Raw genomic sequence first — 26,331 nt, forward strand, 5'->3', positions numbered from 1 at the left:
CTTATTTTTGTTAATGTTTTGATTTTTTATTGTCCCTTCCTCGCAAGATATCGCATCTTTGCATTTATTTGGAAATATTTCATTAAGGTGCAGTTTAGACCAATTGGCCTGCTCATGGAACACAGCTGTTCTGGAGACTATAAATTTGTTATTATTATCAATGAATCTGTACCCTTTGGTTCCAGTTTCATATCCCATAAATCTTAATCTTCTGGATACGTTTTCTCCCTTTCTCCTCAACTGCTTAGGTATGTGCACATCTGCAGTGACTCCAAATATGTGCATGTGTGCTAATTTAGGTTTCCTATTGTACATCACCTCATACGGTGTCTTATTCACAATACTGGACCAGGTTCTATTTTGAGTGTAATTTGAATAATGTAGGGCTTCTGACCAGAATTGTTTGCCTAAACCAGCATCCTCTAATGTGCATCTAATCATGGTTTGTAGTGTGGAATTCTTTCTCTCTGCAATCCCGTTTTGAAACGCAGAAAATGGATTGGACGTGAAATGTAGCATTCCCCTATCCTTTAACCATTGGGAGAATTCTTTAGACATGAATTCACATCCCCTATCTGTCATAATTTGTTTTATTTTGATATTATGTTGTGTTTCTATGCGTTTGTAGAATTCCTTAAATTTCTGAAAGGTTTCATCCTTGTGCTTTAATGTGTAAACAAAACCATAGCGACTATAATCATCCACTATTGTTAGAAAGTAACGTTTCCTATAGGTAATTGATGGAGTTAATGGACCAACTAAATCCATATGTACTAAGTCAAAAATATTGTTAGTTGATCTGTTAGATTTTTTTGGTCTGGGACTGGTTTTTAGTTTGGTGGATTTACATACTGAGCATTCCAAATAATTATCACAATTTTTTATTTTGACACCTTCTGCGTGTTCAGTCATTTTTTGAACTACAGGAAAGCTTGCATGTCCTAACTTCCTATGTAAGATGTGAGCACACTCATCATGAATTGGTTTACCTATTTTTGGTTTCTTCTCATTGTGTGTATTTTTGTGATCATGAGGTATTTTACATTCATCATTGTCACTGTTACTAACATTTTCATCATCTGCTTCAATACAATCTTCCATATTTGAATCAATGTTATGTGACCATCTTTCTTTTGTTATCAGATAGGGTAGACCTCCTTTTATCATCACAGTGCCTATATTTGTTTTGTCCTTCTCTAAAGTTGCTTTCCCCTTTGAGAAAACTATATTGATGTCAGAATCTCTGCTTAGTTTTATAGCACTTAGTATGTTATGAGGTATTTCTGGGATTAATAATACCCCCTCTATTTTACCTAAACCAGGCAAGGTCACATTTCCTCTGCCTAATACTTGAACCTTTTCTTGATTAGCTACCTTTATCACAAACTTATCTTCTGTAAATGAAGATAATATACTTTTGTTGTTAGTGGTGTGATTGGTTGCACCAGAATCAATAAGCCAATTATTGTTCTCATTTTGTTGTGTTTTGGTGCTTTCTTGTTTGTTTAGTCCATTTAGTGACCCAGATTTTCTCTCTTTTGAATTTTCTCTACCCCCTCTACTTTCTCTGTAATTTGGTGGGCTTCTATATTTGTGTCTATCTGTGGAAGACTGTCTATAATGGTATTTGCTCCTATATTCTGGCCTATGTCTCTCCCTTGAGACTTTGGGACAGTCTCTTCTACTGTGTTCCCTGGATCCACAATTGTGGCATCTAAAGGCTTCATTATATTTTTCTTGGAAAGCTACTTTCCTAAAAGATTTGTGTTCTGTTTGATTACTGGAACGATTTTTTCTTGAATTGTCTTCTGCTATCAATTTGTTAGATAGACTTTCCATGGTTAAATATCCTAAATTAATAGTATCTAAGTGTGACATAAAGATATCCCATGATGAATCAAGTGAATTGATAATAACACTTTTCATTGTTTGATCTGAAATCACTTCCCCCCTCAATTGCAGCTCAGCTCTTATTTTGTTTAGAGATATCAAATGCTCACTTATAGAAACCCCTGGTTTCACTCTAGAAGAAAAGAAATCCTTAGACATTCTTGTAGTTGTTGCTACGCTATCGCTGTGAAATAGATTAAACATGCATTGAATTATTTCTGACACAGTTAGGTTTGATTTGATGCTATGATACATTGCAGGAGACACGCTAGATATTATTATGAAAAATGCTCTATGATGTAAACAATCTATTTTTAAAGTCCAAGGTCTTCTTGGAGGACTAGTTATAAAGAATAGTAAATTTTCTTTCATAAAGACAACCTGAAGTTGTTGATACCACTCTTGTAAATTAATGCCATCAATTCTAAGTTTTGGGAAGTCACTGGGTAAGTTCCCCACATTATTTTGTCCATTACTTACAACCTGAGGCAGTCCGTGGTCTCGCAAGTGCAGGAAATTACAGAACGGCATGGGGATGCTCGCAACGAGTCTGCGCGGTTCTCTGGCCAGTTCAAGTCTTTCGGGGCCGTCTACGTAGCTTTGCACATGCGCGTTGCTCATTTCTTCCTTGGCGTCGTCGTGGAAGGTTCTCTCCATTTCAGTTCTCTCGTTCCGCTCCTCTTCAGATGAGTCGGTCTCTGGTTCGGTTTTAGGGGTTCTGGTGGTGGCGACAGCTCTTCTCTTTCTTTCGTGTGCGTTGGCACTTGATCCGGTCTGCGGTGTAGGACGGAATCGGCATGGCTCTCTGGGCTCAGGTGTCGTCGCCTTCGAAGTCAGGATGGGAGCGTGCAGGTCTCGAGTTGTCGGTTTGATCTCTTGCTTCTTCGTTGGTGCCTTGGAAATTTTCAATCTTGGCCCAAAAGCAGCAAAAAGCGTTTTTATTGCTGACTTTACTTGAGACTTTGTTAAATCGTCTTCACTTTCTGATTCTGGTTCTTCTGAAGAGTTTGAGTCTTCTTTTTCACTTTCGTCGTCTGATAGCGTTTTTCGCGCCAGAAATTTTGAACTGAGCGTTTTGATTGGCTCTGCTTCACTCTCTTTTGAAGTTCGTTGAAACCAAGATGGCTGCCATTCAAAATTTCGCGCGGGATCACATCTTTTCTTTTTCACAACGACTTTCTCAGTATTCATTTCACTCACAGTTTTTTGATCTTTGGGTTTTTCTTTAACGACGTTTTTCTCTCTCGCTGCTCCGTTGTTCTTCAGCATTTCTTGGAGGTTCGCGATGAGGCTTTCATCGTTCTTCTGGCTTTTTAGTATCTTCAATATCTCTGACCTGAGTTCGTTATTTTCTATTTCGATTTCTTCCTGGTCATTATTTTCATTTATCAGTTCTTCTTCTTCAGTGGTGTATTCTTCGGATTCTCTCGAAATCGCGTTAGTGGATTCGTTGATCATCTCTTGTTCAGTTTCTATTTCCTTGCTGTAGGCCCTGGTGTTGGGCCTATCTTTCTTAGACATTTTTAATTATTTATTGAGTCAATTAACCATCCTCTGCTACCAGCTTGTTGCAATATTTTCAGGATCAGACTCAATAAAGATAATAAGAATTAGAGATTTAAATATATTTCTCTTTAATAATAATAGGCATTCTATATTCGCTGAATATTCAAGATAGAAGCAAAGAAAATGGTGAGGGTGGCTCCTTATATATACAAGGGGTGGAGCCAGGAATGGGAGTGGTAAATTATGAATACATAAAAATCCAAAGAATAAGTTAACCCCTGATGTCCCATATATACATTATTTACACAATAGAGAATAAGGCATTTACATCTGACAAAAAGGCTTTATAATGTTTTGCTAGAAAGGGATTCAGAAACTGAATTAGTTAAAGATTGTATGATTAAGTGGGCACAAAATTTTGAAGAACCAGTGATGTTGGAAACATGGGAAAATATTTGGGTTCAGAATGTTAAATTTACACAGTCCCAGAACTTGAGGGAAAATTTTTACAAAATGTTTTATAGATGGCATTTAGATCCCAAAAAGTTGTCATGTATGTACCCTAATGTTCAGCCAAAATGTTGGAGATGCGAATGTTTGGATGCTACGTATTATCATGTTTGGTGGACCTGTAGGAAAGTTAAGGCTTTTTGGATAAAAATTTGGTGGGTCATGCAGAATGTTTTGAAGAAAAAAATTCAATTTTCTCCACAATTGTTTTTATTGGGTATAGTTAAGGGTTTTACACGGGGTGAAATAAAACTAATATTGTATATGATAACAGCAGCAAGATTGCTGATAGGTAAATATTGGAAGAATGAAGCTTTGCCTACTATCGAGGAATGGATTTGAAGATGGCTAGTTTTGCAGAGATGGCGAAGATTTCAGCGTATTTAAAAGATTGTTCACAAGAGACTTATGAATGGGAATGGAAAAGGTGGATAGAATATGTTCAGAACAAATATCAAACTAGAAAGTATCAAATAGCTTTTATTTGAAAATAATGTATTAGAAATATTTTAATGTAAAGAGATAAAGAGGAAAAATTATATAGGGGGAGGGATGGGTTCAGGCTTATATATTAGTGTTATTAGTTATGAGTATGTAATAGGGAAGTCTGGGGGGGGAGGGTTAGGGAGGGTTAGGGAGGATGGGAAGTTTGGGGAGGGAGGTGGGGGGTGAAAAAGGGGGTGAAAATGTAATTGTAAAACTTTTGCAAGAATCTTTACTTTAGAGGTTATTAAATAAGCATATGGGTTCCAGAGGCCCCAAAATGAACCTATAATTAATAACTGGTCAAACCATTTATTAAGTAATCTTTGAAATTAGAGTAGAAAGGCAATCAAATAAGCAGGAATATAGTGCAAATATCTAAAACCAACATTCAAACACTCGAATAACTTACAGTAATAATTTGAGAGAGAGGCAAAGATTTCAGAAAGAAGCATATTTATTTTAATAGAAAAAAGCAGGAGCTTCAGGGAGTAACATATTTAATTCAGAGTTTGGAGAGCAACAAACTGAATTCAAGAAGAAAATGGCCTGGAGTCCAAACAGTAACACACTGAGTGCAAAATGAGATAAAAGCATGGATGTAAGAAAATGGCATGGGAAATGAGGGTATGGGAAATGATTGATGGATTATGTGCCATCAGCTCTTACCTATAAAAAGGTAATCTTCAATTTACAACCAAAGCTGGGACAAGAATTTCCATTGCTAAGCAATAGAGTTATGAGATATCACGTGACCAAGATACTTAGCGACAACAATCCCGACACTGTTATCAACAACTGAGAATCTTGGATTGTTAAGTGGGTATGCATCCCACTTCAACACCCTTCCACATATCTCCTCCATCTATGCTTTTTTGCCCCTGCCAGTCTGCACTCCATTGCTCCAGCTGAATTTCAATATCTTCTTGCTCCCACTACTGACTAGGCATGCTCAGCCTTGCCCTTCGCCCCAAGAAGTCCTTTTGCTCTGCACTGTTCTGACTTAGGCTTCCTTAGAAAGTAAACAGCACAAACTTAGTCCCAGCAAACCTCTTTAATTTAAACGGCTGTGAATTATTGTCATTCCCAGTCTGAAAGGCTTCTCATACAGTCTATCAGGGGAGTGTTTACAAACACTCACCTTATCTCCCTTGGATTGCTACCAGAGAAGTAATTGCCAAACGCAGAGCAAGGCTAAACTTAGCACAGAGTCAAATAGAGCTTTTCCAGAGCTGTTACCGACCAGATGAACTAATTGCTTCCTGCAAAAGCTCACGTCCCAGTTCGCTTCTCTTTTATGTCTTATGGGACATCTCCAAGCCTTACTCCCAAGTCAACCGTTTTCTTAATTGTTCCAGTATTCTGGCAGTTCTGCGCATGCGCGCACTGGAAACAGTCTCAAGCTGTTCTTCTGCCTTGCTGATGTCAGACTCTGGAGGTAGCAAAGAACTACTAGATGGCCTTGGCCCCCTCTCTGCCTCTGACTCAGAGCCCTCATCCAAGCCTTCCCCAGACTCCAGGACTAGCCCACGTTCCTCCCCAACCTCCTTACTGTCCGACACTGCTGCCAGCTCTGCTGGCCGCTGGCAGGCCACAACATGCAGTAAGCTGGGCTTCCTAGATGGCCATGGATCTGGCACTGCTTCTTGCTTGCTTCTGCTTTTTGCAGTGCCCTGGGTTGGGTCTGGATATCTTGGCACTGCATGAGCCAAGGGAGGCAGGGAGCCAAATTGCAGACAGGAGGGAGATACATGGGTGGGGGCAGTGGAAGGCAGTCCCTTACCTTACTGAGACTTGGGACTGGGAAGGACTAAGTTGAGAATGGCTTGGATTGGGGTGGGTACTCGCTTAACGTCTCGTGATTGTCAGTTAATGATGGCAACAGCAAGTGTCAGGATTGTTGTTAACCATTTCTATTATTTGATGTCTTGCTTAACAACCGGATCACTTAGTAATGGAAATTCTGTTCCCAATTTTGGTCGTAAATCGAAGATTATCTTTATATAGTTGTTAAGAGATAATGGCACATAATTCATCAATCATTTCCCATGCCATTTTCTTATATCAGAAGTGGGTTTCAGCCAGTTCTGACCAGTTCTTGTGAACCAGTAGTGGAAAGTTTGAGTAATTCGGAGAACCGGTAAATACCACCTCTGCCTGGCCCCGCTTCCAATCTATTCACTGCCTCCTAGTCTACCAGCTGATCGGCTAGAAGGAAAAAATCAGGGCTTGCTTTGCAGCCAGGAGATCACTTGGCAAAGAAGAAGACAGGAAAAAAAAACCCAAGACGCAGTCGCTTTAAATTGACAAGCCAAGCAGCAGCTGCTGGACGGAGGTTTTTACTTGCAGAAGCGAAGTGACATTCAGCAGTTCGTTTCTGGGTCAGCTGAACAACAAACTGGATATGATGATGGATTCTTATATTGTTGTATGTTTTTGAAGATTTGGGGTTTGTGCAACATGGGCTTTGTGTTTCTAAAAAGGTTTGGGTGATTTCCATTGTGAACTATCCTGTCTTGAATGAGTTTTCTGCCTGCTTGTAAATGGAGCTGAACTTCTGGCTTCCACTTTCTATTATCTCTAAGCATCGGTAGTTGTTTTCCTCTTACAAAGTTTCCTTTATGCAGCTGGCAGAAATGTGGAATGAGCCTCAAGCAGATTTCTTTGTTAGCAGCTTGATTTTTCCTTGCTTTTCTGGGAGCCTTTTCTTATGAGTAATATTTTATTTAGGGAAATGAAAAGGGGGGACTTTGATTCCTTCCCAGTGCAGGTTATTGGGGTGGGGAGGAAATGGGGATTTTGAAGTAACCTTCCTCAGAAGTGGAGAGGGGATGGGGATTTTGCAGTATCCTCCCATCATGCCCACCAAGCCACACCCACAGAATCAGTAGTAAAAAAATTTGAAACCCATCACTGTCATATATCCATGCTTTTTATCTCATTCTGCACTCAGTATGCTACTCTTTGGACTCCAGGTCATTTTTTCTCTTGAATTCAGTTTGTTGCTCTCCAAGCTCTGAATTAAATGTTACTCCCTGAAGCTCCTTTTTTCTCATTAAAATAAATATGTCACTCTCTGAAAACTTTGCCTCTCTCTCTCAAATTATTATTGTTTATTATTTGAGTATTTGTTTTAGAAGTTTGTACTATATTCCCCATAAACTGTCAGCCACTTTATTTGATTTGACTTTTTACTTTAATTTCAAAGATTACTTAATAAATGATTTGAAATCTATTAATTATAGATTGAAATCTATTAATTATAGATTCATTTTGGGACTCCTGGAACACATATGCTTGCTTAAAACCTCTAATGTAAAGATCTCCAATACTGCCCCCACATCATCACAATGTAGACCTTAATTTTGATAAGAACCCTCATGTCCGATGAGATTTGCTCCAGGTTTTGCAAGGAACTCTTCTTCAGGAAATCAAGTATTCCTGATTATCATGGAACATAGAAATAATTATAAATTCATTACACAGAATATAAGATGCGGAAGGAAATAGAAAATCTTTGTGCCAACCGATTCCCTAAAATAAATGTTTCACGCAGATACTTAAGTAGCACTTCCAGATGGGTATACATATAGCAATGAAGACGGCAGTATTTGCTTTTATAATGACTGAATAATTAAAACATCATGAGGTAAAGTAAGAAGCATCAGTAACTTTGAAAATTTTAGTGAATAAAGGATTAAATAATTAATAGTTTCTGGACACTAGAAAAATTAATTCCAATTTTATTAACATAAGCCAACATCATGGAATCAGAATAGAAATTGGTTTTTTTATGTTTTATTATTATAATTTTTCTAACCTCAACTGAGACATTGAGTCATGTTACTATTAAAATACAATATTTCCTGTTGCTAACACTATTCCCAACCATATTCATTCTTAGCAATATTTTATAGTTCTATTTGACTTCACTTTCCAGTGTCTAGCTCTACTTCTGTTATGAAATCTTCATACATACCAATTTGTATTTTGTTTTATATAGTTCTGTGTATTTATGTTCTTTTGTTTATATCACCATATCAGCTTTCTATGCATCATGAATTCCATTTGTCAGATTCAGTCGGTTAAATCTATTCTTTATGTTCATTTACCATATATCCACATGGACTATTGCTAAGAATATATCTTGTTGGTCAGATGTTTTTTTAGTTTAAACTGTATTTTTTCAAGATGTTCATGTTTTTGTTGACTTAATAATGCCTCTCCATTTTTGCTTGCACAAATTGCTAATTAAATTTTGTTGTGGGTCTGATGATGTTCATGGGTGGAGGCATCTTTTAGGTTAAATAAGAAGATATTCAGTCACTGATTGATACCATTTTGTCAATAGCTACACTATTTATTTTATGATTTTTTTATCAATAGATCTGCTTTGAATCAATTCCAGTCCATTTGGTTTGCTAATTCCTGGAATGTCAAGAGATATTAGAATAGATTTCCTTCCTAATATACTGTCAGATTAGGGAGTTTACTGTTCTTATGTGTCTGGGCCTCATGATAAAAGACTCGACTCTCCCCACTTATGAAGGAGATTATAAAGACCTTACAGATGTTATTATTACTACTGAACAGTAGAAGTCACTATGGGAACATTTTCATCCTTATTGAGATGCATTAGCATAGGTGGTCCTCATATATTCAGTCCTCTCTAGGATTATCTAAACCAGGGGTGAAATTTACTTACCTTCGCTCTGTCAGAAATGTGAGTGTGCGCGCTTCCTCCACGCATCCGCAGACCCTTCTGTGCATGCACAGAAGGTAAAAAACAGGATGTGATGACGTCCAGACGGAGCCTCCCGCCACCGGCACTACCGGTTCACCTGATCCGAATAGAACCAGCTGAATTTCACCACTGATCCAAACCAAATCCTGGTAGAGGATTTTTAACATATAGAGACTACTTTTTCCTGATAAGCCTTAATAAAGATGCAAGTGGTTGTGTACTGTAGTTCCATCTGCTAATCAATAGCAATTATAGCATCAGGATGTCAGTGTTCAGTTCGTATTCCGGCTCTTATCCAATCAAGTTTACTTTGATCTTGATTCACATATTTCATGTATAAAAATTGGTTTTTTATATTACTATTTCATAGTTTTGCTGTACAATGCCAAGTCACTCTTTCATGAGATGGACAGCAATATACATTTGATGACTGACTGACTGACTAAATAAATAAGTAAATGGCATCTTTCTTGTGTGCCGCATTAAGTTTTCCTTTTACTCCTGGACACACCCAGAGTTAAACTTTTCAACTTTAAACCTGCTACCAAAAGAGCAGTACTACTCATCCTTGCCCTTTCTTCTATTCTTCTCCAATAACTCACTGGATACCTACCAGTTTAGGGGGTTCATTTTATAAACATTGGTATTATCTTACTTTTGAATGTTCATTTGTTTTGGCAGCATTTTGGGACAGGTTGTCACTTTCTTTTCCAATTTTGCTACCTTATCTAGGACCTGCCATCATGATTGTACAGTCTCAAATTTATAGCTTATAGCTTATTGTGTTTTACAAATGTTTAGTACTACAGGGTAACAATCCATGAAGGAATTTGTAAGAGGAGAAATGTGTTATTTATGGTAGCAAAAAACCCAAGAAGTCTAGTAACACCTTTTCCAACTAACTAAATCTATTAAAAGTCATTTTTGTGAGCTGCAACATCATTTGGATCTGATGGAATCAGAAATATTCCTGTTCTTTTATGTCAAGGAATCCAAATACCATAAGCAATCTTAGTAGATATTTTACATCTACTAAATGAATATTCACCTTATTCTCTGACAAGGAACTAGTAATCCTTAACATTTTTCAAATAAAGGATGTAAAGTTAAATAGGTGGGACATAACAGGAAGAAGAGAAAGGCGTAATGACTCAGTTTAATATACATTCAATTCTGCATAATCTGATATAGTAGCTCTGTCTTGTGATGTTATTTTTTATTGCATCGTTAAAGGTAATCCTCAGGTAATGGATTATTCATTAAGTGAATGTTCAAAGTTATGACAATGCAGAACAAGGGGAACTTACAACCAGTCCTTGAAGTTCTGGCTATCATAGCATCCCCTCAGTCACATGATTATAATTTCCAATTTTTTTCCTGCAAAGTCAATGGGGAAGCCAGCAGAAAGTAAGAAGTCATGATCACATGAGGCTTTTGCCTGGGTGGACCTCATGTTACCACCAAAACTGAGAGCGCTAGAATTGCGGTCACCAAGCAACATGGTTATGTGATCTCACATTTTACAATCATATTGCTTAGCAATAAAAATTTCAATCTCAATTGCCATTGTACCAGAGTACTACCTGCAGTTAGTGTCTAAATCTAATCAAGTAGCATTCAGTAATTTAGTTTTGTAATTATTTTAGCCTTTTTTTGGTTAATACAAATGAGTTTGATTTTATTTAAATTTGCTACAGGACTCTTGTGGCTTTGTTTGAAATCAATTTCCTCTTCCTCTATTAAACACACACACACACACAAACACACACGCACACATAATCTAGGGAAGCAGTTATGTGTGTAAATATCTCTTTAGAGCACCTCAGATTTTCCTGTGTAAATACAAAATGGATTTTTTACAACTCTATTTAGTGACATGAAAACTTATTAATGGTGAACTACATTAATTCTAAGTACAAAGATGTCACTGATGTAGTTTGCCTACATTTGAAATGCTTATTCTTATTCATCATTTAACATTTTTGCAGTAATTTCCAAAATCAACACCATTTTCTAAGCTCACTATTAGCCCTTAAGGAGCCATAAAATGCAATAGTTCTGAGATGTGGAACTAGTGGACTAAATATTCACATATGCAACAAGATAAGAGTATAATGCAATATATAACAATTATATCCCCAATTGCACCATGTAAAAAATAAGACTTTATCATACAATAATAAAAGAGAAATTCTCTAGAGCAGTGTAAGTATTTCAAGGAAAAGAGACTAAAGCTCTCCATTCAGAATTCAACTACAGCAAAGACAGCTACAATCAGGAAGTTTAAAACAAATCTCTTCCATGAACTGATTAAATGGCTTTTCCAAATTCTTTTTTGTTCCTAGAGCAAAGCTATTGGAAGGATAAAAAAGTGATGCATGTGATTTCCTCTGAACATTTGTTCTCTGAAAGAAGTGAGAGCATGTCCCTCCTCAAGAAAACAATACCCAATTTAGATATATTGGACAAGTACCATCTCCAACCACCACTTTAGAGTGAAAGTTGTGGAGAGTAACCGCAAGAGAAAGGAAATGGGTTATTTCGAACCATTTCAATCAGGTTTTCAGCTCAGGTTCATAGCATTCATGTTATATATGAGCTCTGGTTGGATTTGTAGCAGAGTAGAACTTTTATACAGCTCCTATTCAATAATCATATGAAACTGCTGGGTGATATCATAGCATGGGCAGAGAGACAGGTTTCATCAGCATGCTGATAATACCCAATTATACATCTCAATTTTTGGCCACATAAATCATGCAATTGAAGTTGAGATGACCAGAGACTTCCTGGGTTTACACAGAGAGAAACAGATTAAGATTCAATGCCAGTGTACCAGTAAGGCAGAGTAACTATGGATTCGGAGGTCTACAGAATCTAGTGAACAGAATTGTACTTCCCTGGCAGTGCTAGTTCACATTTGAGGAGCCTTTTGGAGTCACAGCTCCTGCTCAAGAAGCAGATGACAATTGTCACCATGTGAGCATTTACACAATTCCATCTTGTGTACCAACTATAATCATTCCTGAGAGGGGTGGTATTAATTATTGTCACTCACGCTTTAGTTACCCCTTGAGTAGATTACTGCAATGCATACTATTTGAGGGCTACATTTGAAGAACATTTAGAAACTACAGATGGTCCAAGACATAATAGCTCATGTAGTTATAAGTACCCTACAAGGCTCCTACTTAAAAACTCTTTGAAAGACATTGATTGCCATTTTGTTTCTAGAGGTAATTCAACATACTGATTTTTACTTTCAAAGCCCTTCATAGTGGAGGTATCTATAGACCGTCTTCTTATAGCCTACCTAATAAGTTTCTGTAGGGTGGATACAGAATATATATCTCCTCTATCAGAGATGTTACCTTCAGGGAATATGAAAAATAGATAAGATCATCTCTATTGTCACTTTTTCTGTGTACATACTGGCACGCTTAAATATGAAATTTTGATGCCCTTTTTCAAAAAAATCTGTGTGGGTGTATACTCCCATATATATACATACACACATATATACATATGCTGTTTGTATACACACACACATATATACATACACATATACATACACACACATATTATACAAAACTGGACACTATATAGTTGTTTCATCAAGCCAGGATAGACAGGTTGTTATGACTATCCTTCTGGATGATAGAAAGTATTTTATTTTTTTGGTTATGATTCCTGGTTTTATAGGATTACAATTACAATGGATAATGCTGTTTTAATTTGATTTATATTATTTAGTTTTTAATCTCAATTACATAACAAGGAACTATGCAATCAACTGACTGGAGCAGCTCTGTAAATAATCAATTATTGAAATGCTTAATACCAGGGGTGGGTTCTAAATTTTTTTACTACTGATTCTCTGGGTGTGGCTTATTTTGTGGGCATTGCTTGGAGGTCATGTGACTAGGTGGGCGTGGCTAGCTGGTCAGAGTCATTTCTGGAAGGTCCTTGCACTTACGATCAGTCCTCGCACTTACGACCTGACTCATTTGTTTGCTTTTAACACTGATCAGCTGTAGGACGGCCCTTTGAAGCCCCGCGGCAAGAGTTTAAACAGTTTTTTTCCCCTCTAGTCATCAGCTGGGACTCAGGAGGCAGCAATAGATTGGGGGTGCGACCAAATAAAAGGTAAGAATAACGTGGGGGGGTGGGGGGGAGGGTGGGGGGGAAGAACCGGTTCGGTGACATCATATCGTCACCGCTACCGGCTCGGCCGAATTGGACCGAACCAGGAGGAACCCACCAGTGCTTAATAACATTATCCACAAATACTACAGAACACTGGAGTAGAAAAAAAAGAGAAAACTAAGTTTATCTTTAAGTATGCCCTGTTTGGCTACTAAGCGGAACAATGCAGAGATTTATCTCAAGTACTATGATCAGGTATATCAATATAGCTATCTATAGCTATCTACAAACATCTACAGACATCTAAAGACCCACCTCTCTAAAAAGCCTCTAATGCTGGGAAAAGTAAAAAAAAACAACAACAACAACAACAACTAGGAAGAGACGAACCAGCAGCAAGATGGATGGACTTAGTTATAGTGGTGTTAAGTACACACCACACTGATTTCCATTTTATTTCTGAAAGGAATTCAAAATGTTCATTTTTACTTTTAAAGTCCTCCATCATTCATGGTCTAGATATCTACAAACTATCTTCTCTTGGTAACATCAGCCTGGCTAATCAGATGGGAGACTTGAAAGAACAGGTTAGGGACAGATCATCATAGAGAGCACCTACGTAGTTGCTAAGGATCAAAAACAACTTGATGGTGTATGTATGTATGTATGTATGTATGTATGTATGTATGTATGTTTACACACAGATACATAATATTTACTGATTCGCAAATAACATAGTCACTAGTGGTAAATGTGTTTTCCTTGAGTTTTTGTTACTGCACTTTATTTAGAAACCTTAATAAAGGAAACCTTGTACTAGGACATACATAAACCCAAATGTATAAAATATCTAGTACTTCAGAAGATAAGAAGATCGACTGGGTTCAGAAGTACTTCACAAGAAAAGTCTTGCACTCTTCTGTACACAATAGAATTCCTTATGCTACAAGGCTCGAAATTCTCGGTTTGGATAACTTAGAACTGTGTCGCTTGCGGTCAGACCTAGGTATTGTATACAAAATTATACATAGTAATGTTTTACCTGTAAATGACTTTTTCTGTTTTAATCGCAATAATGCGCATGCAAACAACCGCTTTAAACTCAATGTAAATTGTTCTAAACTTGACTGTAAAAAATATGATTTCTGTAATAGAGTTGTCAAAGTTGTCAGGTAGGAATACTCTACCTGATTCAGTTGTCTCAGCTACAAATTTTCACAATTTTAATCACAAATTGACTTCCGTGGACAATCAATCAATGACAAAACCCATTAAAAGGGGTGGCTGTCTCAGATTACAATTATAGGTGATTACAATTATAGATGCCCAAATAAACATACTCCAATTAATTTCTAGACAGTTCAGTCTTAAGCTTGATTAAGCTTGATTGTGCATTATAATAAAACCACAGGGCTGTGATTTTGAATACATATTATTAGTTTAAACTTCTCCTGCAGCCTAATTCTGAAATGAAATGAATGGAATGATTTTTTTGGACAGGTCATTTACCAGTTTTTAATTCTGATAGGGAACAAAATCAAAAGACGGAAATATGGATCCAGAGTTCTATTATATAAGGCATCATAATCTACTACAAATATGAAATTAATATTAATATAAAACTAATTAATTTCTTCAACTAATTCAATAGAATACTAGATCTGCAAAGGCAGAGATCCTTTCCAGCATCACAAAAATCTTATTTTCTCAAATAGTCTACCCCCAGGTTTTAAAAAGTTAGTAGATAATTGAGAATGAGAAATACTGTTCAGTATGAAGATATTGATAAAACAAATGCATACTTTTAAAATACTAAGAGAGCTAATGTTATATATTTATACTCATTTGTAAGTTTGACTGCATACATACAGATACTGTTTGATTCCTAATTACATACTAATAATGTCAAGACGGTTTTCTGAACACTTTCATTCTGCCATGCCAAGTTATGAAGAAATGACCATGAAAATAATACATAGAAAACACTGTACTTATTAAAATTAGATCCTAGTAAGATTATAGTTTATATCTTGCATGTGAGATAATAAGCACCTATACATATAAAACGTTTAACTGCATACATATAAATGTTATATTGTATGATATCCACCTTCTACCACTGAACTACTAATAATGGTATGAGAACAATGAACGGTTGTAAAATAGAAATCAGCTTTTCCCAATGTGTTGACTATGGGGATTATGGGAACTGAAGTCCAGCACCAAGTTGAGTTTTGCCAGTAGAGAATTCTCAAACAATAAGAATTAACATTAGGCTCAAGATTCCCCAACGCAGCACTAAAGCCAATACACCTGTTAAGAATAATGTAGTGAGGGAAGTAATATTTGCCCATTAAACAAGGACTTTTGCAAACCAAAAAATCTACCTATATCACACATATACTGTACACCCCAACAAGAGCAATAGAAAGTAGGGATGAAGAGGTTACCTCTCCAAAGATATAAGAATACTTTTTTCTGTATTACAAAATCAGTTGCTGACACCCACTTCCCACATTCCCTTCTTTGCACACCTAAGCATAATGTTAAAAGGAAACCCAGCCTGAAGGAACCAGAAAGGTATGCGGGGATGGCTTCGAGGGACAGATTCTTAGCAAAGCACACACACCGCTGGCAGACAAAGCGCCCGCCTGCTAGGATGAGGCTCTTAAGTCTAAGCAGCCTCTCCAGCTCACCTCCCAGCCAATTATTGGAGATATTCTGCAGCAAAGTGAAAGGGACGCAGAAGAAAGCAATGAGCAGGTCGCTGAGGGCCAGCGAACAGATGAAGATGTTGGTGACGGTCCGCATGGCTTTGCGGCGGGCCACCACGTACAGCACCAGGCAGTTCCCGAAGAGCGCCAGGCCGAAGATGGCCGCGCAAGTGAGCGTGAAGGCCAGTTTGGCGCGCTCGGGTAGCTCCGGGATGTAGACCAGCGGCTGGAGCCCATAGAGCGCAATGAACTGCTCGCGGGTTACGTTGTTGTCGCGCAAGAGCTGCGCGAACTGTTCCGGCGTAATGTTCAGGGCTCGCATAGTTCAGGATGGATCTTCTGTCTTCCCTCGCTCCTCGGACATGCCAGGCGTTGTCGGATTTTTTTATTTTTTTATTTTTTGTTTAAGCTCGAGGGATAAGAACTAGAGTCTCCTTCAACTAAGAACCCGCCTTTTTCTTAGACTAGATGAAGAGATCCCGGGCAAAGTCCTCGAAAGAGCAGCCTCAAAGCTCGAGCGCCTCGATGCAGAATAAAGTACAACTGGGCGACGGAGGATCCCGCCCGCGAAACCCGAAACTTTATAGAGGCGAAGGAGCGCCGAGCGACAAACTAACCGCGCTTCTCTTTGCTGTTGATTTTTGCCCTTAAGGCTTGCAAAATGCCCGCGCAAACGAAGCGTCCTTATTGAATGCTTGATCCAAACCACTAGTGACTAGCCGGTCAAGAAAGGCGGCTTCTCTGCTGCTCCCTGCTGGGTCTCCGCCTTCAAAGTTTCCGAAGTGGCGGCTGCTCGGAGCGGAGCGAGGGTTGAGTAGCGAAAGAAGAAAGTGAGGAAACCGCCGTGTGTTGCTGTGAGGATTGGCGCTTGGAAAGGACTTGAAACGCGGCCAGTCAAGCAAGCTGGGAGAAGGATGCTAGCGGAGATGCGTAGGAGGATTGCTGCTGTTCGGGAAGGAGCCTGACGAGCGCCAGGAACCGGCGGATTTTTTTTAAACGTGGTTTCCCAGTTTGGTGCAACCCAGGTGCATTGGATGACATTCTCTAGCCACAATCCTGGGATTTGGCACGCCTAGAGGACACATTGAAAAAAGCTGCTTTAATTCTCGGGATGTTTAGAGTTTATTATTTAGCCAATGCTGAGGTTCAGTCAAGTGGATAGCCTGAAATATTAAGACCAAGGATCTTGTGATCATAGTACTTGGAATCCGGGAGGAAGATCTATAATGAATTGAATGCTATCGAATACTACTTGAAGAACTAAAGGCTGTTTGGTTGACTTAGATTGGGGAAGGGAAACTATATCATAAAAAAGAACTAATGTTCTTCTGAAAATTGCATTTCGCTTTTGGTTGCTGTCTGTAGTTTTGTCCCATTTCCAGCTAAGCATTATGCAAAGATATGGCCACGCTGGGACCAGTTAAAACAACTGCTGGTTGCTTTTATTCTACATCCACAACTTTAAAAACTGAAGGTGGTGTAATGCATATAAATGCAGCAGCTATGCCAACCAATTATCACATCAAACTTGACACTGGACTTGTTTTTGTAGTCAATCTAGCTCACGTTTTAGGAATAGTTTACTAGTCATGGAAACATTTTTATAAATCTCTCCTGCAAGGAGCTGATATCCCAATAGATTTGAAGCAGATGTTATGGCAAAAGAGATAATTATCTGGCCTGTAACACAATTTCATTTCTTTACAACATCTGCTAAGAATTTCTTTTCCAAGGACTTAGTCTCCTAAATCAGTTCACTACTATCTATCCTTTTTATCCTTGAATCCTATAATAAAATTATTCATCAAAACTTACTTTGATTAATAAAGGTAAAAGGACGCTGCAGATTTTATTGCTGAATATAGTTGTTGCTGAATATAGGGGACAGTGCTCATCTCCATTTCAAGGCCATTGAACCAGCACTTTTTGACATGTCCACGGTCATGACATCACGCACTGTTACCTTCCCATCAAAGTGGTATCTATGTATCTATTCACATTTGCATGCTTTCAAACTGCTAGGTTGACAAGGTCGAGAATAGGAGCTCATCCTGTCGCATGGTACTCAGGTCTCGAACCTGGGCTTCTAGCTTTCCAGCCAACAAGCACAGTGTCTTAACTGCTGGACCACCTCACCACCCCAATAAAAACTATCAATAAACTCTGTTTTTCTGGCCCATTTTGTACACATGTTACTCAGATCTTTTGATCTAGCCTTCCTAGCATGGATTTTTTAGCTGGAAAGCTGACAGCCCAGTTTCGAGACCCGAGTGCGCATAACTTGGTGAGCTCCCATTACTTGCCCCAGCTTCTTCCTATCTACCAGTTTGAAGACATGCAAAGGTGTGTAGATAAAGAGATACCACTTCAGTAGGAAGGGTACAGCATTCCATGCATCTCCGCTTATAGTCATGCTGGCCCTGTGACCACGGAAATTATCTTTGGACGATGCTGGCTCCTTGGCTATGAAACAGAGATGAGCACCTAGAGTCAGACACAACAGGAAAGGGGAAATCTTTACATTTACCTTTAAGATACTCAATCAAGTTATTACCTACCTTTGGAACTATTAAATTTTAGAAGATCCCAGAATGTTCTGCAGGTACCAGTAATTTTGCGATGCCCCACTTTTGAGATATTGTAGGAAGAAAGCCATGTTGGTCTATGATAGCAAAAAATCAGAAAGAGTTTAATAGCACCTTTTCTAAGTAGAAAATGTTATTAAAGACATAAACTGAGCTGTAGCTCATGAAAGATCATATTTTTTAATAAAATGTGTTGCAGACTCCTTCCATTATAAGACCACTAGGGATAAACAGCTGTCTGGATAGCTAAGCCAAATAAAGTTTTCTGTAACCATATCACCCTTGACATTTTTGTGCAATTTACCTGACTTTTTATCCATGCTTTTCACTGTATAGTACAAATTGTGTGCATTTCTAATATATCTATAAGATGAATGCTTTCAGACTGAATTGCCATAAACAACCCACTTAATATAGACCGTAAAGAAAACTCTAAGATGAGTTCATGCTGCCTGTATAGATTTCAGTACTATATATTCAGTACTACATAATGTAATTGGTAGGTATATACAGATAAAATATTATGTTCATTGTGATTCAGGGGCTGAAAGACTAAAACAGTGGGGGGGGGGAAATCTATTTTTAAATTTCCAGATAAACAATTTAACTGTCTTCCCAGGAAAATGAAAGAAATACAAAGTGGAAATAATGACCACAGAGCTCTATATCTGAATATGAATAAGAAGAGAAAAAAGGAATTATGTTAGCTACTTTAAAAATATAAGCATTGAAAAGCTGGAAAAACACAAAAAAGTACATATATACTGTTTGACAGAATAAGAAGTGAAACTGAAGTGGTAAAGTTAAAATGCTTCAAGGTCGAACAAATATGTATCTTGTTAATATCCTTACGTTAGAAAACTCAATGAATAAGATAGCTATCAGTGTCTGAATATTTTTAATTGAAAATATTAATAGTTTCAAATAGTTGAACTCAAGATAGTTCTGAATAGTTGCAGAATGTTGCTCTCCTATCTTTATACTGGATTTTAATATTTTGAAACAAGCTTTCCTTGGATTACTTTTGCATGCATCACATTTCAGCTTTTATTTCTTAACATCTACTTGCGAACTCAGAATGATTTGATTAATAAAAAAACCAAAAGTTCTAAATCATATTGTCCTTTGGCTCTATTTCTCTCATATCTGCACTCCCTAATTCCACATTTCTATGTTTCTGTTCAGGAGGCAAAAAACTCATAGAGAATTCATAGATCTAGTATAATAGAATTCAAAGGGACCTTGGACCTTGGTCTTCTAGTCAACCTCTCTGCTCGAGCAGGAAACCCTATACAAGGGGTGTCAAACTCAAGGCCCGTGGGCCGGATCGGCCTGCAGGGTGCTTAGATCTGGCCTGCAGGGCCATCCTGAAAATATGAAAGGACCAGCCCATGGGGTCTCTGCCAGCCAAAATGGGCCATTGGGGGGGGGCTATGAGGCCCCTCCCGTGCCCCATTTTGTCCAGCATTGGCACTGTGGGCCGGTCTTTGATATTTCCAGGTCAGTCCCACGGGCAGGAGGCAGAGTGCTGCAGGAGTTAGAGGCTGCAGCCCATTTTGGCCAGCAGAGTGCTGCAGGAGGGAGCACCTTCTTCACCTTCTCTTTAGGAGTATCTGCCAATTAGAACTAGATACCCTCCAAGATCTGGATGGCTCTGTTCAGAAGAGCCAAAAACATCTGGCTGTTCACCCAGGTCTTCGATGAGAGAGAGTAAGCCCCCTCATAACACTGAGTTTGTCATCTTATCTTAATCTTAGATCAATCTGTGATTGATCTAATTGTAATTTTTTTTATTGATGTATTTTTTATTGTGAGCCACTCAGAGTCATTCATTGAGAATTGGGTGGCATATCAATTTTGTAAATTATTTCTAATATTAAGTCTTCCTCTAGAACTGTGTCAAAGGTCGTAACTGTTCTGACCCGGTCTTTGCAGATGCAAGAAACAGACTCCCTGCAAAGAAAACCCCCTCTTTATTTACACATTGGGAATTAACTGCATTCACCAACAGAAAGTCCAGGCAAGAGTTCTGCAAGGAAGTTAACTGAAACAATAATCTTTATCAGCTCGTTATGATAAATGCAAAGCCGAGAACTCCCAGCTGGGAGGCTGCAAATTAAGTTCAAACAGAGAAAGAGATAAACCTCAATTCTGGCAAGGCAGTCTTTGTCGCACGAAAAACACAAGGAGCAAACTTTCCAGAAATGCGAATGGTTGTCTGTGACAACCAAACCACTCCCTTTTCCTCCTATTTATTCCTCAACCAGGGAGGAATACGTTTGTTTTGCTTCCCAAGCCGGCTCATTGTCCTCCGTTGTTCACCTCTCCTATCTGCTCTGCGCATACACACAACTGGAACAGGCCCCAGCTGTTCCTCCTCCGCACTCATCTCTGACTTCAAAGGCAACTGCCTCTCTGGCTGGGAAATGCCAGGCGGCCCTGGCTCTATCTCTGTGTCCGATGCTGAGCATCCATCAGAGCCTCCCCCAGGCTCCAGAACTGGCCCAAGTTCTTCCCCAACCTCCTCATCTTCTGAGTCTGCCGCCAGCTCCAGTGGCAGCTGGCAGGCCACAACAGTAACAAAGATTGATAGACTCTTGGACAGACAGTTTTTAGAGACATCTGGAGAAATTGTCAGTTCATTTATGCTCTGCTCCTATACAAAAGAGTCAAACCCCATAGCAGCTGGGGACTCTACATGACTTCAATCTCTACATTATAGAATTGAGACTATTTGTGCCAGAAAGTAAATCTCCCTTTGTCTGGAATAGCTGTTTTGAATACAAAGGGCAAAAAATGCATCTTCAGCCTGTGTCAAACACCCACCATGGCCACGGCCACCATAGCCACGGCCTACCCCACCCACCCCAGTCCTCTGAGGTCAAACACAATCCTGATGGGGCCCTCAATGAAATTGAGTTTGACACCTCTGCCCTATACCATTTCAAACAATGGTTGTCCAGGATCTCTTTGAAAGTGTTCAGTGATGGAGCACTTACAGCTTCTGAAGGCAAGCTATTCCACTGGTTGACTGCTCTCAACGTTAAGAAATTTCTCCTTAGTTCTAGTTGCTTCTCTCCTTGGTTAATTTCCAACCATTGTTTCTTGTCTTGCCTTTTGAGATTTTGGAAAATAGTTTGACCCCCTCATCCTTGACCCCCCCCCCCCCCTCAATGTTGGAACAGTGTTATCATGTTATCCCTAGTCCTTCTTTTCATTAGATTAGATATACCCAATTTGTATGCTTTAGCCTCTAGCCCCCTAATCATTCTTGTTGCTATTCTCTGCACTCTTTCCAGAATCTCAACAACTCAACTCTTTTATATTGTGGTGACAGAAGTGGATGCAACATTCCAACTATTGTCTTGCTAAGGCTTTGTAAAGTGACAGTAGAACACCACATGATCTTGATTCTATCTCTCTATTAATGCAGTCTGGGGTTGCATTGGCTTTTTTGGCCGCTGCCACACATTGTTGGCTCATATTTAAGTGACTGTCCACTAGGACTCCAAATCCCTTTCACAGTTAGTGTCATTAAGCCAAGTTTCACCTAGTCTGTACCTATATACCGTAGTTGGTTTTTCTTGCCTAAGTAGAAACCTTACTTTTATCTGTGTTGAATTTCATTTTGTTACATAGGGCCCAATGTTCAGGTCTGTCAAGATCTTTTCGGATCTTGACCTTGTCTTCTGGGATGTTGGCTATTCCTGCCAGTTTAGTGTTATCTGCAAATTTGATGAGTTCCTGTTCTATTCCCTTATCTAGATTGCTTCTGAATATATTGAAGAGTACTGGGCCTAAAAAAAGAACCATGGGATACCCAACTACTTACTTGGATGTAGTTCCATTGAAGACTACATGTTGAGTATGATTTGTCAGCCAGTTACAAATCCATCTGGTGGTGGTGCTATCTATCCCACATTTTTCTAGCTCGCCAAGAAGTAGGTTGTGGTCTGCTTTATTCACTTACATATAAATATGTATATATATACATATATATGTGTGTGTGTGTGTATATGTACATATGTTAATACATATACATGAATACATATATGTAAATAAAGTGGTCTACTTTATTCACATACACATTCACAATTCACATATCACTATAGAAGCTCACAAAAAAAAATGGTCTGTGCATACTAGCTATTCTGCGATCTTTTCACACAACCAGTCAAAGCAGTTTCTTACACAGCAGCTTGGTCAGTAGGACAGCATAAATAATTATATGCACAAGTTTGCTGAACAACCAGAAGTTGGCACCTTTCATGGCTTGTAGCATTTCAAATTGTCTTTAGCATTGCAGTGCTCTTTAAACCCCATGAACTTAAATAATTATCCAGTCTCCAATTTTCCTTCTATGGGTCAGGAATTAGACAGAATGATAGCATCCAAGTGAACTACAAAGGCTTCTTCTGAAGATGATTTGGAAGTTCTAATTGGTATGTAATGCAGAAAAAAAATAAAGCCCTTTATTTGTTGAATGATCTCTGAATTTATCTCTGAATCATAACATTCAGATTATCATTCTCTGAAAGTGTTCGTCTGTGTAGGCTGCTTCATAAAAAGTATAGTCCTGAAAATACTGCTTTAATTTTAAATCAAAGACCTGTGGCCTAAAAACTAGGTAAACTCCCTGAGTACCAATTTTGCAATCCCATAAACCTCCCCTGTATTTTCAGGCTTTTAGCTTAGTTACTTCTCCATTTGGAAGGCATAGGAAAGTTTTGCAGGGAAAAAAATGTGTGCTTTAAACAAGATTGATTAAGGAAAGAAGAGTGAAGGGCATAGTATTGTGATGCTTCTCCTCCTCTCTCCAGGGACAGTTCCAGTCCATAGGAGGGAAACACCAAGCTTTTCTTTATTTATTTGATGGAGTGTCTTATCCAGAAAGCAGGAACAGCCAGAAAACTAACCAGGACCATTCTTATAATTGGGCAGAATAAAACTATTGCCTCAGGTAAGAGATGATGCAAGTCAGGGGACTCTGTCAATTTGTCTATTCATTCAGTTGTGAACCTACAGGCCTTTCTGATGCCAAAAAAAATCAGATATAAACTGTTTCACAAAGGTAAGTTCTATTCATCTCATAAAAGGCAAAATCAAAAGTGCTTTCAATTTGACTTCTTTTGAAAACTACATGGGATAAGGGCAGGGCAAATTCAATGAGCAGCCATACTGACTTTCTTATATCAGATATCATTACTCAGAAGTGGCATCAGAAGATCATTTTCATAGCAATTGAACAGTGTTTTGTAAATATTCCTAACAGTGTTAACTATAGAAATTAGCTTCCCATAAATAATTTCACATCTAATTCTTTTGCTAAGTTTTCAAACTCTTGTTTCAATTAGAAAATCTACAACTTGTTTCTTCTTTTTTTATAAATCATCCCGTGTTGATATTGCAGTAGACAGAGACAGTATTCAGTGCATGGTTTCCACAATTCATTTATTTTTAATGGGTCTAGGGAACCTGCCTTATACACATGCGTTGGTGGAAAAATCCATCGGAGTTCCTTAAGGTTTATTCCCAAATAAATTCAGTAGAACCATATCCCTAGTCTTGCTTGTCTGTAGCTGAATTGTATGTTATGCTTCTAACTGGTTTCTCTTTCAGATGCTTCAGGTTTGTAACAAATCTGTTTCTGTCCATTTTAATAGTGTATTCTAACTTTAATTTTTCTCAGCCATTTGATTTAAAACTGGTAAACTGGAAAGTTAATAAGATTTCTGGATACTTTCTTTTCTTACAAGGATTTATTTTTTAAAAGTAACTGCATAAGAAATCTTAAGAAAGAGGCACTCTAAGATTGTTTTCTGCACTGGTTGGAAAGCAAGGAAAAAATGTTGTGCCCAAGTAGTGTGCAGTAAAGCAATTTAACCATTTCTCTAAATTCTCTCTTCCTGATTCAGTAAGTATATATTGATGTACATCATAAAATATATTTTCAGGAAAGACATAGCATATTATTTAATTCTTCACTTACAGCACTACTGAAAAATAAATCTCACCAAGTTCTCAAAATCCTAATAGCAAAAGTAGGTAGAGGATTAAAGCAGATTATGTTAATCCTAAGAGAAGAGGTACCTGTAATCAGTCTAATTGTATGCTGTTTATAAGTGGAATCTAATCCATAAAATCTTCTTTCTCATAAATTTTCTAATCTAAGGCACCAGAGGTTATGCAGTATTCATTAATATGTGAATCATGCAAGTAAACAAGATAATGTGTTAAATAGTAATGTGGGAAAATATTAAAAGACACACTCTACAAAATGTTCATGACTTTACACTAAAAATAAGATGAGGTTGCTTTTGTAAAATGTTGGGGAGTAAGTGAAGTATTCTTCCTCAAAGTAGTAAACTAGCTTTGCTCTTGAAAGCTTTGTATTGCTCTTTCAAAATCTGTCCAGGTGACAGTGGACACAAATGTGTTTGGTACAGTGGTGGGTTGCTCCCGGTTCTGTCTGGTTCTATAGAACCCGTAGTAAAATTGGCGGGAGACTCTGGCCACGCACCTGGACGTCATAAATGATGATCTGCACATGTGTAAAAGCTTCTGCGCAAGCAAAGCGAGCACACGCGCGCCCCCATTATGAACTGGTAATAAAGGTAAGTAGAACCCACCCCGGTGTGGTAGGAACTTACAATACTTTTGTTAGGAGTACAGCAAAGTAAAGCTATTGTGTTGGTATATACATGCAGACAATAGTGGGTTACTTTAAGACCACTTGTGTGAGCATTACATAGGATGCATCTGCTTTAATGCTTTAAAGAAGGATTTTTTGCTCATGCCAATGTATTCTGCAAATGTATGTATTCTGTTTATAATCTGAAGTAATTATCAGGGACTCAATTCTGAATCAGGAGTATTGTTCTCAAAGAAGGAATGCTCAAACTAGAAATCAGCAACCTTTCCAGATGCAAGACACACCATTGTAAGATTTCACATTGTGTTATCAGCACAAGAACTCAAAATTAAAACAAAAAACAGAAATGACAATTATACATTTACAGAATTTTTTTTAAAAAATCAAAATGGCCAAAATATCATGATGGAGGGACATTTCCAAATATGTGTGCATGTGCATATGTGTCTGTGTGAATATATAAACACACTTTATACACATAGGTCATAATCTAGAACAGGGCTGTCAAACTCGTGACCCACAGGCAGGATGCGTCACATCCTGGCCTCACCCCCGCCCAGTTTAGCGAAGGGGAAAAAAGTCCCGATATGTCACGTGACACCACCATGACAATGCAATTTTGACAGCCCTGGTCTAGGAGATATTATGAATACTTTCCAATTTTATTTCAGTTATGGATAAAAATGTCACTGATTGACTATTAGCAACACAATAAGAGTGGAAAAGTAACTACAATTTATCTCCATGATGTTAATCCCTAATGTGGGATCTTACACATACTCGGGTTAGATTTATCTTGTTTATCTCTAACAATTCTTCTGGATGTGTCTTCTGAAATTTCATCTCTTCTAAAGTTCCTAAGAAAACCAAAAGAATCTACCCTCCCTCCCAACTGATGTCCACAGAGAGACCACATAGCCCAATCCAAGGCCCCAGTCAGAAAGTCCCTAAGACCTAAGCCAAACAACCATCAGATCCTTGGACGAAATCCTAAGTGCAATCAGAAACCCCTCCAATATTATTAATAATACTGAACATGGTTGAAATATTCTAATAAGTGGGTTGAATTCATAACAGCATCTAATAACAATACTCAGAGGG

General features: G+C 38.2%; 1 protein-coding gene across 1 annotated transcript in view; it reads right to left on the reverse strand.

Moving 5' to 3' along the window:
• The window catches only part of QRFPR (pyroglutamylated RFamide peptide receptor), a 38,627-nt gene extending 22,312 nt beyond the window's left edge, over positions 1-16,315 (reverse strand). The window contains exon 1 of the mRNA XM_070948833.1: positions 15,976-16,315. Coding sequence (XP_070804934.1) covers positions 15,976-16,315 — 340 coding nt within the window. The remainder of the gene's footprint in view (positions 1-15,975) is intronic.
• Between the last annotated feature and the right edge of the window lie 10,016 nt (positions 16,316-26,331).

Source organism: Pituophis catenifer, unplaced genomic scaffold (genome assembly GCF_029215685.1).
Source record: "Pituophis catenifer annectens isolate HBS135680 unplaced genomic scaffold, rPitCat1.0.hap2 SCAF_8, whole genome shotgun sequence".
NCBI classification, from domain to species: domain Eukaryota; kingdom Metazoa; phylum Chordata; class Lepidosauria; order Squamata; family Colubridae; genus Pituophis; species Pituophis catenifer.